Genomic DNA, 16,984 nt, shown 5'->3' with positions numbered 1-16,984 from the left:
CGGCCCAGCCCGGCACGGGGTTCGTGTCGTGCCAGGCACGGCCCGCCGTTTTACACCTCTGAACACATGTATTTCCTCTCCGGCTCTCTCCTTGGAGAACAATCGTGGAGAAAAGAGAAAAGACATCTATAATCATGCGTGTGAGAGAGATTAGAGTCCAAATCTAAATTTTGCCTCAACAAGAGTTTTGACAACATGATTTCTTCTTTTTAGATCCCGTTTTCACCTGGTTTTGGTGCCATAGAGATGTATCAGTGGAGGAAATTCGAGTTCTTTGAAGAAAAATCTGCCGGGAAAAGCTCAATTCCCGACGAAGTCACCGGAAAAATTGAGTGCTGTTCCGGTGGGAGAGGGAAGATCGTGGTTGGTTGCGATGACGGCACGGTGAATTTGCTGGATCGCGGGTTTAAATTCATTTATGGCTTCCAAGCTCACGCATCTTCTGTTCTCTTCATGCAGCAGCTTAAGGTTGTATGGATTTCCTCGTCCCCCCTTTCCGTCGTTTTTTTTTGTTGTTTCTCGTTTTTTTCGCCTAAAAAAAACGACTATTTGTTCAAATAGTCGTTGAGCCCCCGCCCCTGAAACGGTTTAATCTATTCTAGATTTAATACATATTAGTTTCAAAGAATAGAATAAGAAAATCCTATTGTATTCCATGCTGATTGATTGAAGTAGATAATTAAATTACAGAGTTGAGTGGCCTTCCTTAAGCGGAGGCAATGACCTCTTGGTTTTGATTAGTTATTTATTTCTTCATCTTAAGTTGCTACCTTTACTGGTATTCATGGATCCGTTTGATTAGTCAACAAGTTGAAAACTCCTTGGTTCTATTATCTATGTGTGAAAGGTAATGCTTTCTCACTCAACTCAACTAAAGCTAAGGCTTAATCCCAACTATGTGTGCATAGTTGTCAAGGTGATGCTTAGGCAGGCGCCTAGAGAACAAGGTACCCATGGAGTGTTGCTTTGCTTAAGTGCCTAGCCTTTTTGTACAAGGCACTATATAATGTTTCTATGTTTTTTATTTTCTGATATTATAATAATAAAATAGACATACAATATATTATTTATTTACGGGTTTATATACTAGTTTCATTTTGTTGTTTCTTATTATGCTAAGGTCCAATCAGTGCACTCTTCTTATTCTTCTTCTTCTTCCACCTTTCTTTTCTTCTTTTCCTAGGAGAAAAACAGGGTCTCAGCCCCTATATTTTCTGATTTTCTATTCTTTCATGAATATGTTGATTTTCCATATTTTGATATAAAGTTTATACTTATTTGATGAAGATTATTGATAACTACCAGTGAAAGATGATTGCTGATCACTATAGAATCTAGGGAATTATCCTAGGATTTAGGCAAAGATTATAATATCGATACACACAATCAATATGGTCAATACTCTCTTATTTTATTTTTATTTTTTTGATTTAATAATAATTAGAGGGTTGGTGTCTATCTATGGAATGTCTTAAAAGTTCTAAAATACCTCTGTATCGGTATCCAAGCATATTTGGATACACTAAATCCATTTATCTTGGATTTTTATTTAAAAAAACAAATCGCCTAGGCCTAGGATTTTTGTTTCCCCTCTAAATCCATTTGTCTTGGTCCTATCCCACCCAAAATCCATTTGGTTTGGTTCTATCCCACCCAAAATTAGGGCCTTTTGTTGGGAGGTTTACCATTTGAAGATTGATACTTGTGAAACATTGCAAAAGAGGAGTCTAAATGGTGCATCTCACCACACACTTGTTCTCTTTGTGAAGCAAGTGGGGAATCTATATTGCATCTACTAATCTCCTACAACTATACTTTCAGTATATGGGGCTATCTCTTCTCTCTCTTTGAGAGTAGGTGGTTTCCCCCCTTACGACTAGACAAAGTCAGAAGTGAGATTGTGTTCCACAAGATTGCAGGGAGTGAGGCCCAACTCTATGAGGCCAGGTAGAACACACCCCATGTTGTTGCGGGATCGCAAACGCAATGAGATCGCAGACCACACCTACCTCGCGAGATCACACCTCCACAGCATTGTGGGGTTTCACCACAACCTCGCAAGATCACATTATCACAGCTTTGCAAGACCGCACCAGTAAGGCCAGGGGTGGAGCTAGAATTTTTTCTTGAGGGGGGCCAAAACCTAGAAAACATGGATAGGGGGGCCAAAATCTAGGAAACATGGGTAAGGGGGTCAAAATATAAGTGGAATTTAAATGGGTTTTATGGGGATTTTGAAGGCATAGAGGGGGGGGCATGGCTCCCCCCTGCCACCCCCTGGTTCCGCCCCTGAGTAAGGCCTCGCAGGGTAGCCTCTCCCATAGTTTGGGCCTTGTCCGTTGTGGCCAAGGGCTGGTAGTGAAGTTGACTACCAGCCCCTGGCCACAAGGAAACCGACCCACTAGTGAAGATCATGCTGAGCAACCACCAAATCTTGACAGCCAGATCGCGTGACCGATCCCACCAAGCTGCCAATTTCCATTTTTAGCTTTTGAGTGCTTGATCATTGTAACCACCTCTTTGTTGGTTCATTTCTATGTTTTTGTTTCAGGCGCCAAAATTGAGGCCAAAACCTTAGCATCTCCTACGTGAATAGAGACTAAGGTCACTCCCCTTGACAAGTTGCAAAACCAAGAGGTTAGTGCTACCCTTACTGCCTAGTCCCTGACTGTTGTAGTGTCTTTGTTGCAGTTGGCAGTTCTTGAGAAACTTACTCCATTTAAGGGCTACCGGATGCACCAGGTAGCTACTCTATGGTCTATTTTAGAGGAGAGGAATAACAAAACTTTTAATGAGGCTAAAAGATCCGAGGAGGCTGTCATTGAATCTATTCTCTTGAGGGTGGTAAATTGGGTGAAGACTTTAAAGATCTTTGAGCCTTTGTTTAAAGATGAAATTTTAAGGGGTTGGGGTATACATGGCAGAATCATCACACTTAAAAGGCCAAATATAATAAGGGAATTGTGCATCACCACCCATTGACCTTGTGAAACTTAATTTTGATGGCTGTAGCTTTGGCAATCCAGGACCCTTCGGTATTGGTGGAGTTGTTAGAGACAACTTAGGCTCCTTTATTGTTCTATTTTCAAGTCCAATTGGATTAAGAGACTCTACAAGAGCAGAGTTGCATAACTTGCATTATGTACTACAAAGTTTAAAGATTTGTAAGAGGTTAAATATGGTAAACATAATGGTTGAAGGAGACTCCAAAACTGTAATATGATGGCTGAAAAAAGGTCAGTGCACATGGGAACATCAACATCTTGAAACAAGCACAGCAGTTGGCTAGAGAAATGAGAGTGGTTTGGATATATTCACATAGAGCTGCAAACAAATGTTGCTAACTCATTCACAAGGCAAGGGGTTAAAAAAGACTATTTGGGGGTGGGGGGTGGGGAGCTTTAATAGTTTAATGTAACCAGAATCAGATTGTAAGAACAATGGGGTCGGGTAGCAGGTGCTAGCCTAACCTTGTTACTGTAACTTATGTACACATTCTTTTCTATATTTATAGATAAATTTCATGTTTACTGATAAAAAAACCCATTGACAAGGCATCCCACTGTTGCCTAGCCTTGCCTTTACACCTTGAAAACTATGTATGTGTGGTGGGCTAGTGGAATTCTGTCATTCCTTCTCACTATTATTAAGAGCCATGCCTTTTGTCAAATGATACAGAAGTAGCTGGTTCCTTATTCTTCTTTTTTTAATGGTTCCTTCTCTTAGCTTCATGACTTTTAATCATTTTCTGAAAGCATCCTCAAGTTCTGGAATGCTTTAAACATGCTGAACCCTTTTGACACTGCCTTCTGCATAAGCGACACATGAAGATGTCATGCCCAGGTGTTATTGAAATACTTGTGGAATCTACAGAAGCACCAGTGGAGTGAAAACCAATCCAACCTTTTTCTCATGCATCTTGCCTACCTTCTTGCCATGGATTTCTTGTTTTTTTTTTTTTTAATTTATAACTATTCTTTCTAGGATGGTGGTTTATGCTTACACCTCCTGAATGGATGACAATTTTTTGATATAATCCAGAAGGGAAGGTAATCTCTGTAATTAAATTCTGAAATAATGAAGTTTTTTTTTAATATTGTTGACTGTTCTGCTTTTTTCAGATACGCCAGGATTTCTTTATCTTTTCAAAGGGCTTCTTTTGAAAATTATATGAACTCCCTTTAAACTAGCTAAATGCTAATGATGCTAAATTGTGGTAACCCTTGTAGAGTTATTTTATGTTAGACTTGGCGTCTTGACCATTAATGCATTGCAACAAGTTTCTTCAGATTTTCTTGACCCTGGTAACAATGTAGCATTGGTTTTGAAAAGTCTAAGTGGAAGATGCATCTTGAACAATTAAATAAAAAAGAATGGGAAATAAGGACAAATTGAAAAAGAGAAAACATGACAAAGTGGTACAAATCTCAATGAGCAGGCCAACTTTATAGTGCTTGTATTTTCATACAACAGCCATAAAATATCTTGCATATTTCAACTATGAGAACTAATGGAATTTGTTGCTGCTCCAAATTGAAATACATTTAACTTGATACAGTATTTTATATTAGAATCCTAGTTCTTAAATGAGAAGCTTTCTTTGGACCTCAATCAGAGCCTATATAATCTTGTATTCTTCTCCATGGCATGCCAGTCATCTAAGGATAACTCTTCTTCCCTGTTGGCCTAGCTAATTTTTATCATGCACCAAAAGCATGGCATTTTAGCTAAATTTTCTCATACACCAAAAGCATGACATTTGTGGTAAATGGGCTGTACACTTACATGTTATGTGACCATTGACTTACTAGAGAATTGCATCAAGTATTTGAAATTACAGGTCAAATACTGATAACAAATGAATGTGCATGAGAAGGGGGAGGGAAGGTTTTGTGTGCAAGTTAGATTTAGAGAAGGCTTATGATATGGTGGATTGGGTCTTTCTTTTGGAAGTCATGAAGTGTAACAGGTTTGGGGAAAGACGATGCAGTTGGATTGAAGGGTGTTTGGAAACTTGTCATTATCAGTCTTAGTGAATGGTGTGGTAAGGGATTTTTTTCCTGCTACAAGGGGACCCCCTTTCCCCATTCCTTTTTACCATAATAGCTGATGTGTTTAGCAGACTCCTCCAAAGGGTAGACAAGTTGGACTTATTTAGAGGTTGGAGAGTAGGCAGGAATAACACGGTAGTGACACACTTACAGTTTGTGGATGATACAATCATTTTCTGTGAGAGTGGGGATCCTAGGAAAGCAAGGCACTTGAAGGAGGTGATAAAGTTGTTTGAATATATATCCAAATTGAAGATTAGTTTTGAGAAGAGTTGTGTGGTAGGGATAAACTTGGGGCAGGAGGAACTAAATGCAATAGTAGAGTCTCTAGGTTGTGCTATTGAGTGCTGGCCTTTGTAATACCTTGGGTTCCTTTAGGAGATAATTTGAAAGAAAGTAGGTTTTGGAACCTAGAATTGTACTAAGAGATTGGCAGCATGGAAGATAAATTATATTTCTTTGGGAGGTAGAATTACCTTGATAAAGTCCACTTTAGCAAACCTGCTAATTTATTTAGGATGCCAAGGAGGGAAGTGCAAAAATTAGAAAAGTTGATGAGTTTTTTTTTTTTTTATCAATAGATGAGAGATTTTCTCTGGGAGCCCAAGGAAGGTAGGAAGGATCACTTGGTCAGGTGGGATGTAGTGTGTAAGAGCAAAGAATAGGGGGAGGGGTAGGTATAGGAAATTTAGGAAGGAAGAATTTGTCTTTGCTAGGTAAGTGGTTGTGGAGGTGGCCTTTGGAGAGGGGGAGACTGTGGCAAGAGGTGATAGGTAGTATACATGGTGGTGCAAGCAATGGTTGGGACACTAGGGTATCTTCGAGGGCTACCTTGGCTTTTCCTTGGAAATCCATTTGTGGAGTTCTCTCTCAATTCCTAAGCTTAATCAGGTATGATGTTTGCTCTGGAGACGAGGTTCTTTTTTGGGAAGACCTTTGGATTGACAATTCAACCCTTAAAGACCTTTTTCCTTCTCTGTATTTCCTTTCTTTATTCAAAAAAAAACCTGTACATCGTTTTGTGTCCTTCTCCCTGTCAATTGGGTTAAGTTGGGACTCGAGACTAATAAGAAACTTGAGAGACTGTGAGCTTGACATGGCAATCTCACTTTTCCAAGTCCTTGACTCTGTAGTCCTAGATCCTTCTAAGCCTAATGGTAGTATTTGGACTCTTCACCCTGGGGGCTTGTTCTTTTGTGCATTGTTCTTCTCTTCTTTGTGCTCAGGCCTGAATCTATCTCTGTGCCCTTTTAAAGAATTCTGGTCTAAACCTATCCCTCCCAAGGTTGGGACCTTGTCTTGGGAAGTTTTTCATGGAGAAATAAACACATTAGAAACCTTGCAAAAAAGAAGAAGACTTTCTCCGTGTCTTTCCCCCAACTAGTGTACCCTTTGTAAACCAAGTGGTGAAATCTGTTACCACCAAATTTCCTGCACGTTTGTTGTAGGCCTCTAGAAAAAGGTTTTTGGTCCTTTTGGTCACAAGTGGATTGTGCCTCTGCAGATTGGAAGTCTCTTTGACTCTACGACTTTCAGCTGGCCGAAGAAGAGAGGTAAACTCATGTGGAGATGTGTTAGTTAGGGCTGCTTTGATATGGACGGTGTGGGAAGAGAGAAATGGCAGAGTCTTCAGTGATAAAGAAAGGAGTGAGGAGGCAGTGTCGGAATGTATCTTAAATAGAGCTATACATTGGGTTAAAGCCTCAAGCCTTTTTTCAGACTTCTCTATTGATGACTTGTGGAGAAATTGGAGTTGTAACAAGAAGTTCTACTGCAAGGAACAAACCAGTGATAGCTTGGAAACCTCCTGACGATGGTTTTATCAAGTTGAACTTTGATGGCAGCAGTCTAGGGAATCCAGGTCCGACTGGTTAACTGGTATAGGTGGAGTATTCAGGAATAATGAAGGACATATTGTTGCTGTATTCTCAGGCCCGGTGGGAATAGGGGATTCAGTTTTTGCTAACTTCCAAGCAGTCTTGCAAGGAACCGAAAACAGTAATTTGGAAGTTTAAGGAATCTATGAAAAGATTCAAATGGCTGGTTATAGATATGACAATAGTTCAATGGGAAAGGTGGTCAGCAAATGGGATGGCAGATTACTTTGCAAAAAATGGGGGTGCATAAGTCTGAACTCTTTTTTGGCTCAATTGTAATTTGTATTTTGTCTAGGGGTTGCACCTCATGTCCTTATTGGGATGTTTGTCTTGTAAAACTTTGATGTAATTCCTTCTCTTTCTTAATAAAACTTCATCATTTATAAAAAAAAAGGGTCCAATTTGGACCCCTCCCACTAATGGCTTTATAAAACTGAACTTTGGTGGTAGTAGCAGTGGAAATCCAGGGCCATAAGGTATTGGGGGAGTTCTAAGGAATGAAGAAGGGAATGTATTAACTCCTTTTTTCAAGCCCAATTGGAGAAGGTGGCTCTCTCAGGGATGAGATCCTAGCAGCTTTGGAAGGGATTCAAAGAGCTAAAGAACTGAATATTAGTAAGCTGGTAATAGGAGATTCTGAGGTGGTAGTGAGTTGGTTAAAGGAAGACAAGAGTGGGCTTTGGAACTACAGCAATGAAAAAAATAAATTTAAATGGCTGATAAAGGACATTAATGTAAAATGTAGTTGGGTGAAGAGAAGTGCAAATTCTTTTGCCGATGGGTTAGCCAAACAAGGGGTGAATAGGGAATCTTTATTCTGGGCTCATTTTTAATTGTATTTTTCATTTTTTTTTGGGTGGCTTTCAGTTTCTCTTGGGGGAGTTAGATAGTTTATCTCCCTCGTCTTGTACTTAAAGCTTAATTTTTAATGAAAGTTATTTGTTATCGATCAAAGAAAAAAAATGTAACCACTTAATCCATCTATAACCTTTTTTTATCAGCACCAACATCAAATTTTATTACTTAGATACCTCTAAGTAATAAATCAAAGGCAGCCTCAGCTACCTCAGCTGAGGCTACCTCTAAGAAATCAAAGAGAAAATACAAAGTTATTTTATTACTTAGATATCTCCCTCGATCAAAGAGAAATGTACAAATCAAAGGCAGCCTCAGCTACCTCTAAGAAAATACAAAGACAATTTAATATTCAGTCTCACAATTGAGCCCAGAAACACACTGCCCTGTTTACCCCTTGCTTTGCTAGTTGGTCAGCTAGACCATTTTCCGACCTATTCATTGAATTATCAGCTGCATATCCCTTTGAGAACCTCTTGAATTGTTTGATTTTGTTTCTAAAAAACCAAGGAGCCTTCTCATTCTGTTTTAGCCAACTTATTACTATTTTGGAGTCACCTTCAACTATTAGCTTTCTTACCCCCATCTCCATAGTTTTCTGCATCCTGTAAATCACTGCATTCAGTTCTGCTGTTACAGAATCACACAATCCAATGGGGCCTGAGTACATGCCCATGATCACTCCGCTTTCATTTCTTAAAACCCCTCCAATTCCAGACGGACCCGGATTCCCAAAACTACTTCCGTCAAAGTTTAATTTCAGGAATCCTAACTCTGGGGGATCCCAACCCTTTAGTGCCTTCCACTTGGCTGAAGTTGAGGCTGCAATTGTCTCCAGTTCCTTATTATGTCATCAATAGAGAAAGCTGAAAACAACTCCAGTGTCTTTGTCCAAAAAGCCACTTTTGCCATAATCCCTTCAATTAATGCTTCTTTTCTCCTTTTCTTTTCCTCGAATATACGTTTATTTCTCTCCTCCCATGAGGTCCAGATTATTGCTGCCCTTGTACACCTCCACATTAGTCTTCCCCTTCTTTTTGGCCAGCTGAAAGTAGAACCATCAAACAACCTGTCCAATCTGTCCAGAGTATTCCACCTGCACCCAAAAAGAGAGAAAAACCAATCCCATATACCACAAGCAAACGAACAGGAAATGAAAATGTGATGAGCAGATTCACCGTTAGATTCACACAAGCAGAACCAATTTGGGGAAAGGCACCATCTAGGTCTCTTTCTGTGTAGAATATCGCAAGTGTTGATTGCACCATGGAAGACCTCCCAATAGAAAGCACTCACTTTGGGGGGACTCGGATGACACCAAATCTCTTTGACTGGAAAGGGAACAATTGGTTGTCTGGTTGAGAAGGCAAAGACAACGACTTGAAAAAGGAAGCACAGCTGAAAACCCCAGAAGAATGTAGAGTCCAAATACTATCATCTTGTTTATTTAGGTCAAGGAAAACCCCTCGAGAATGTGTAGTAGGTTAGAAACATGGCCCAGTTCAGTGTCCCTCACATTTCTACGAAAGCCTAGATTCCACCTGAACCAAGGAGAAGGGAGCAAAAACTTAGAAATGGGTTTGCCCTTGAGAGCAGATAGGGTAAACAAGGAAGGGAAAGAATCCTTCAAAGGGACTTCGCCCACCTAAAGGTCCTCCCAAAATTTGATTTTGTTACTTGAATTAATATCAAGTCTGATGTGATTGAGAAAAATTGGGAGACATTGCTGAATCGCTTTCCAAGGTGAAGAGCAAGAGGCCTTGCTAGAAGTTCCAGCATCCTACCCATTCTCTGAGAGCCCATGAATACTAGCAACCGCTTTATGCCATAACCTGTCCGATTCTCTCGGCAATCTCCATAGCTACTTTCGAATAAGAGCTTGGTTCTTTTCTTTCAGCCTCCCTAACCCCAACTCTCCATATCCCTTCCTTCTAGAAACTATTTCCCATATGATTAAATGATCCTTCTTTGCCTCCCCCGGTTTCCACAAGAAATGATGCATAATTTTCTCCAGCTTCTTCACAATCGCCTGAGGCTGCTAAACACCGATAGGTAGTAGATCGGAATGTTAGCTAAGGTAGATTTGATTAAGGTTATCCTACCACCCAATGATAGGTAATTCCTCTTCCAAGCCGCTAACTTCTTCTCAAATCTCTCCACTACCGAGCTCCAGAAAGTCAAAGATCTAGGGTGTGCACCTAAAGGGAGTCCTAAATATTTCATAGGCCAATCATTGGACACACACCTGAGTTCCCTTGCTCACACCTCAGTCTCCTCCTGCCCCATATTTACCCCAACCACTACACTTTTATTGAGATTAACCTTCAGATTTGTCACCTTCTCAAACAAGCTCAATAACATCCTTAGATTCCTAGCCTCTTCCTCACCCTCCCCCTCACAAAAAATAATTATGTCATCTGCAAATTGAAGTTGGGATACCACCACCCTATCTCTCCCCACTCTCCACCCGTTTAAGAGACCCACTTCATCTGCTTTTGTGATCAATCTGCTAAACACCTTCACTACAATAGTGAATAGAAAAAGGTGATAGTGGATCCCCCTGTCTCACGCCTCTCATAGCACCAAAAAAATCTTTAACCATCTCATTCACCAAGACTGAAAAGTGGCAAGATTTTAGGCATCCTATGATCCACTTGCACCATTTTGCACCAAAGCCGCATTTGCTCAAAGCTTCAATCAAGAAACCCCAGTCCACAAGATTGTAGGCTTTCTCCAAATCCAATTTGCAAACAATACCTTTCTTCCCAACCTTCTTGAATTCCTCTACACATTCATTTGCAATGAGCAATTGATATGGAATCTGTCTTTCTTTAATAAAGGCTCCTTGATACTATGAGATAAATGATGGGAGGACCTTTTTTAGGTGGATGGAGAGAACTTTGGCTATGATTTTGTATTGAATTGTCACTAGGCTAATGGTTCTAAAGTCCTTGGGGTGACATGCTCCCAATTTCTTAGGAACCAATGTGATAAAGGTAGCATTAACCCCCCTATTGATAATCCCTCTGTGGTAGAATTCCTCAAAGACTTTCATTAAATCCTCCTTTAGCCACTCCCAACAATCTTGGTAAAATGCCATGATGAAGCCATCTACAACCTTGTCCTAAGTGAGGACCATATATTATCAACTGAATAGTTTGGTTGCATAGATTAGAAATAAGATTTTTTTTTTTGGTAAAAAATTAGTGAATTACCAATGCTATTTCTTATCTTATTGTCAATGACAACTTTAAACTTGATTGGTTAATTACTGCTTATATGACAACCTAACCAGTTTCTTATTTCTTGCTTAAATTAGCAACGCAACTTCCTGCTGACTATTGGAGAAGATGAACAAGCATCACCACAATTATCATCTATCTGCCTTAAGGTTTTTGACCTTGACAAGATGCAACCAGAGGGTTCCAGCACATCAAGTCCTGTTTGCATTCAAATATTACGGATATTCACTAACCAGTTTCCTGAAGCAAAGGTGCATGATATAACTTCTTTTATCTATTGTCACTTTAGAGCCATTCAATGTATCTTAATTTTGCATTATTACCAGTGAAGTCTCTAAGTTCTGAGTTTTTTTTTTTTTTCTTTTGAGTCTAAGACCTTGCACCTGATTGTCTGCAGATTACATCATTCTTAGTCCTTGAGGAAGCTCCGCCAATATTGCTCATCTCCATAGGGCTAGACAACGGTTGCATTTACTGCATCAAGGGGGACATGGCACGTGAGCGCATAACCCGCTTCAAGCTTCAAGTGGAGAATATTTCAGATAAGAGCCTTTCTTCTATCACAGGCCTAGGATTCCGAGTTGATGGTCAGGCCCTTCAACTCTTTGCTGTGACTCCCAGTTCAGTGAGTTTGTTCAGCCTGCAGGATCAACCACCTAGGAGGCAAACTCTTGATCAGATTGGGTGTGGTGCTAATAGTGTCACAATGAGTGATCGTTTGGTATGCAGTTTTGGTTTCTTTTTGTAGATTAGCTTTCTTGTGTTAAAGCTTCCTGAAGTACATTATATATTTCCATGCAATTGAGAATTTTGTCCTTGTCAACTAACCAGGAGCTAATAGTTGGGCGTCCAGAAGCTATTTATTTCTATGAAGTTGATGGGCGTGGCCCTTGTTGGGCATTTGAGGGGGAGAAGAAATTTCTTGGATGGTTCCGTGGGTACCTCTTATGTGTTATTGCAGATCAAAGAAATGGAAGAAATACTTTCAATGTATATGACCTGAAGAACCGACTCATTGCCCATAGTTTGATGGTTAGAGAAGTTTCATACTTGCTTTGTGAATGGGGTAACATAATCCTTATAATGAGTGACAAAACCACTTTGTGCATAGGAGAGAAGGACATGGAAAGCAAGTTAGATATGCTTTTCAGGAAGAATCTGTATACTGTTGCTATCAATCTGGTTCAAAGCCAGCAAGCTGATGCAGCAGCAACTGCTGAAGTGCTAAGGAAATATGGGGATCATTTATATGGGAAACAAGACTATGATGAAGCTATGGCTCAATATATAAACACCATTGGTCACCTTGAACCTTCTTATGTGATACAGAAATTTCTTGATGCACAAAGAATATACAACCTTACAAATTACCTGGAAAACTTACATGAGAAGGGGCTGGCTTCTAAGGACCACACCACTCTCCTTCTCAACTGTTATACTAAACTGAAAGATGTTGAGAAGTTAAATATGTTTATCAAAAGTGAAGACAGCATTGGAGAACATAAGTTTGATGTGGAGACTGCAATAAGGGTATGCCGTGCTGCGGGGTATCATGAACATGCCATGTATGTTGCTAAGAAATCAGGGAAGCATGAATTATACTTAAAGATCCTGCTCGAAGATCTTGGTAGATATCAAGAAGCACTAGAATACATTTCAAGTCTTGAACCCAGTCAAGCGGGTGCCACAGTAAAAGAGTATGGAAAGATTCTCATTGAGCACAGGCCCATGGAGACAATTGAAATACTCATGAAGCTGTGTACTGAGGAAGCAGAATCAGCAAAAAAAGGGAAGTCAAACAGTACATACATATCCATGTTACCTTCTCCTGTTGATTTCATCAACATTTTCATTCACCACCCTCAGTCTCTTTTGGATTTTCTCGAGAAATACACCAGCAAGGTGAAGGATTCACCTGCTCAAATAGAAATTCACAACACACTCTTGGAGCTCTACCTGTCTAATGACTTGAATTTCCCATCTGTCTCACAAGAAAACACTGTTGTTGATTCTAGAGCAACAAGTTCAATGGTAGCAGATAAGATGTCTATGGAAGATTCCAAGGAAAGATCAATTGTTAAGGGAAAAGATATTGACAAGGAAAAGGATCGCCTCAGAAGACTTGAGAAGGGACTACACTTGCTTAAAAATGCATGGCCATCTGACCTGGAACATCCACTGTATGATGTCGATCTTGCTATCATTCTTTGTGAGATGAATGCATTTAAAGAAGGGTTGTTATTTCTGTATGAGAAGATGAAACTTTATAAAGAAGTGATTGCTTGCTACATGCAAGCCCATGACCATGAAGGGTTGATTTCATGCTGCAAGAAGCTGGGGGATTCAAGTAAAGGAGGTGATCCATCTCTTTGGGGTGATCTACTGAAATACTTTGGTGAGCTTGGAGAAGATTGCTCCAAAGAAGTAAAGGAAGTGTTGACTTATATTGAAAGGGATGACATATTACCTCCTATTGTTGTTCTTCAGACACTGTCCAGAAATCCATGTCTCACTCTCTCCGTTGTCAAGGATTACATTGCTAGAAAACTTGAAGAAGAATCAAAACTGATTGAAGAAGACCGCCGATCTATTGAGAAATACCAGGTTTGTATTCATGCAGCTATTAGACATACTTTCCTCTTGTTTACTTTATTTGAAAACTGGCATCTTCCATGCAGTGAAACTTGGGATTCTTTTTTTCAACACAGCCCGAAGGCTGTGTTTGGCCAATGAGGTGGAACTGGAATGAATTTCATTCTGCCTCAATTCTAGGTGATTGAAGTGCCCCCTTCCCCAAGTAGAGGAATCTGGAATATTATGAGAACCACAGGTGACCAATCTGTTACCAACCCAAATTCCATCAATCTAACAACAGCTTAAAGAGTATTTTGTTGCATTTGTAAATCTAGGTGAACCTGCAGTGCTATGATAAATATTTCATTATATGGTTCAGATGGGCTTGTTTATTGTATTACTACACATACTAAAGCAAAGCTTGTTTGCAGCTATGCTAGCACTTTCTTTCATAAACTATTTGTTTTAATTTTGTATTCTGTCCATATTAATATGCTTTTACTTGATATTACTTGGAATAGCACATTTTTATACATTTACCCTCTCTCGATATATATACTTTATGTCAGTGACTCAGTATAGATCTAGTCTAAAGATTCGGTAATGTAGAGAGAGAAAAAAAAAAAAAAACAAGTGGTAACCCCTTAAGCCCAAAAAAACTCTGGGTTAAGGATACCAGAAATGGTACAATAAGAGTAATACCTGAAGTAATGATGAACCAAAACCAGAAATACAATGTAAGCCCATAGAAAAGACCTCATAGAACAAACCTCTGGATATGTCCTCTCAAGCTAAGCTTATCTGCAAAGTAACTGGCTGATATTTTGATCAATCTGAACTAGCGATTCATTATCTAGTGAAACGACATGTATACCATGGTCCCATCAAAATGGCATCCAACCTATGAACCTACTAAAACATTTTTTGAGAGAAAGAGTAACTGATTGTATTAAGAATCGAAAAGGGAAGTACATGGGATAATGTACAAGAAAAGCCCAACACAGTGGTTACAGAGGCAAGTTTCTGTCACTAAATAAAACTTCCCTGTGAGCACCAGACTTGGCTAAGTTATCTGCTAAAGAGTTTAGCTCCCTAGGAATCCAGATGAGCTTAACAAGCAAGGAATCCAAAAGGTCTCTTGCCTCAGTCAGGTGGTGAGCCAAGGGAAATCCAATCCTGCTGATCAAAAAAAAAAAAAAGAAAACTTGAGAAACTCCTATCCGAAGGTGCTTCCTCCTGATGGACATAGTTCATTCTTAGCCTTGAATAAAGGCCAGAATCTTGGCTCCAAGGGAATCTCTTTAACCTATTTGGCCTGAAATAAAAAAAAAAAAAAACACAACTAAGAGACCCTAGGTTAGTACTAAAACCAAACAGGTGATTAGTGTCCTTAGAACTAATAAAAAGAAGTTTTGTTCAATAATGAATCAATAAATGTTGACAATCATTTAAGGTCGAGATATTCTCTCTCTTTATTTATTTTGGTAGGCTGTGCAGCTTTGATCCCTAGTTGGACGGGATGCTTTACCATGCCCTTTGAAAAACTTGAGTGTAGTATTTGAGTTCTCCTTAGTTGGTCATTATGGATCTTTTTTATACGAGAAAAACAAATGTTTATAAATCAGCTGGTGGATAACAAATAATAGAACCACTCAATGCTGGTCCTGGCTATCCAAGATCTTGGGAGTGGTTGACTGGATACAGACCCACACCCAACATCCAATATTTTTAGCACAACGTGGCCACTCTCAGACTTGAACCTGGGCTTTCATGCTTGTCAGCCCGAGATTTTACCATTACATCAAGAAATGGTCCCATAACCAATAACTAAGGCCACATAGATTTTTCTTCTCCTTCAAGTTCGATACTCATGCTGTCTGCTTTTTTATTATTATCTTCATCTTCAAGGAAACAATTTCTCTACTTCAGGCTACTGAACGCTTATTATCAGCCTTTGATCTTTCTCCAGTTTTTGTTATGAAAAAAGAATAGGTGCAAATTGGAATTGACACATCATCATCATCAACTAAGCCTTGACAAGTGACTTTCAAATTATCTGTTTCATGGTTGTAATTATTTATCAACAGAATTGATACAAAGGCTCTAAAATTGATGCTTCCAGTGAAACATTTTTTGTGCAGGAAGACACCTCAGTGATGAGGAAAGAAATCCAGGATCTTAGGACTAATGCAAGGATTTTCCAGCTTAGTAAGTGCACTGCATGCACTTTTACCCTTGATCTCCCTGCTGTGCACTTCATGTGTATGCACTCATTCCACCAGCGTTGCCTTGGAGATAATGAGAAAGAATGCCCTGAGTGTGCTCCTGAGTACAGATCTGTCCTAGAGATGAAGAGAAGCTTGGAGCAGAATGCCAAGGACCAAGATCGGTTCTTCCAACAAGTGAAGAACTCAAAGGATGGATTTTCTGTGATTGCTGAGTATTTTGGCAAGAGGGTTGTGAGCAAAACTAGCAATGGCACTGCTGATGCTTTTAGATCAGGCAGCACTGCCCCCAGTAGTATCTTCTAACATGGCTTGTTTATTATGTTAGGTCATTTTTGTGGAACAACATTTTAGCTATTTCATTCTAATCTTTGGTGAATGTTGTCTGGGGCTTATATGGAACATGATTGGGGCTCAGTTGAGGGGTTGAATGGTGCACTAGTGCATTTGATGCTCTTGAGATTGAGTTGTATTTGTACCAGAACCTGATCCAGCCAATTGATCAGCTGATTAAGGAAGAGGGAGAAAGATACAAATCTCATTTACCGGTACATTTAAAAAGGCTTTTAGGGGTTGTCATATGTCATGGCAGGTAATCTGTTTCTCCTTGTGAGAATTAGTGGAAAAGACTGGTCTTTTATGTTCTCTTTTTACAATCAGAAAATTAAAATGGGTTGAGGATATGGTTTTTGTGGCACACTTTAATTCTTTCTAGTGTAATGAAATGAGGTTTGTAATTTACTTCTTACAACTAGTATCTCTTCGATCTTGTATTGGCAAAGAAATTTGAGTTCACAGGGGTAGCATGCTATTTCCAGACATTTTGAGTTTATCAAAAAGTCTAATTTAGTTTAAATTAATTCAATATATATAGATAAAGAAGAAGCTTCCTTTATAAACTATTGCAAGTGTTGGAAATAGTGTCTTGATTTCTGATATTGTAGCCCCTGTTAGACAAACTTACCTCTTGGAGCTTACCACCCTTAAAACAAACCACTGTGTTTTCAGTAGTTGCATCATAAATTAAAGACAAATCCATCTAAGAGTAATATAGTGGAAAAGAGGAATTAAATCCCACCTTCACCTACATGCACCTTGAGGCTATGTTTGGTTTGAATGAAAAGAAAGGAAATTTTGGAATATTTCAAAAGATTCTAAAT

The 16,984-nt window shown here is 39.3% G+C and overlaps 1 protein-coding gene across 3 annotated transcripts; it reads left to right on the top strand.

Moving 5' to 3' along the window:
- Nucleotides 1–85: 85 nt before the first annotated feature.
- Nucleotides 86–16,575, top strand: LOC104588036 (vacuolar protein-sorting-associated protein 11 homolog). Of its 3 annotated transcripts, XR_016080349.1 has the most exons (6): nt 87–468; nt 11,103–11,276; nt 11,423–11,746; nt 11,857–13,629; nt 13,734–13,855; nt 15,741–15,879. XR_016080349.1 is itself a non-coding variant. In XM_010245834.3 (5 exons), exons 1-5 carry the CDS (start codon nt 247–249, stop codon nt 16,128–16,130), a joined length of 2,883 nt encoding a protein of 960 aa, XP_010244136.1. In that variant the 5' UTR covers nt 86–246; the 3' UTR covers nt 16,131–16,575. The 3 variants fall into 3 exon arrangements, 2 of the variants coding, with proteins under 2 accessions (XP_010244136.1, XP_010244137.1); XM_010245834.3 differs by lacking the exon at nt 13,734–13,855 and having other exon boundaries at nt 86–468; nt 15,741–16,575; XM_010245835.3 differs by lacking the exon at nt 15,741–15,879 and having other exon boundaries at nt 13,704–13,840.
- Nucleotides 16,576–16,984: the final 409 nt, after the last annotated feature.

This window comes from Nelumbo nucifera, chromosome 1 (genome assembly GCF_055504915.1).
Source record: "Nelumbo nucifera cultivar China Antique chromosome 1, China Antique-T2T, whole genome shotgun sequence".
Lineage (NCBI taxonomy): Eukaryota > Viridiplantae > Streptophyta > Magnoliopsida > Proteales > Nelumbonaceae > Nelumbo > Nelumbo nucifera.
This window is presented reverse-complemented; position numbering and strand designations above follow the sequence as displayed.

Coding starts and splice junctions, on each gene's coding strand:
- LOC104588036 (XM_010245834.3), top strand. CDS start 247: ATGTATCAGTGGAGGAAATTCGAGTTCTTTGAAGAAAAATCTGCCGGG. Junction 469..11,102: donor TCTTCATGCAGCAGCTTAAG/GTTGTATGGATT, acceptor TGCTTAAATTAG/CAACGCAACTTCCTGCTGAC. Junction 13,630..15,740: donor GATCTATTGAGAAATACCAG/GTTTGTATTCAT, acceptor TTTTTTGTGCAG/GAAGACACCTCAGTGATGAG.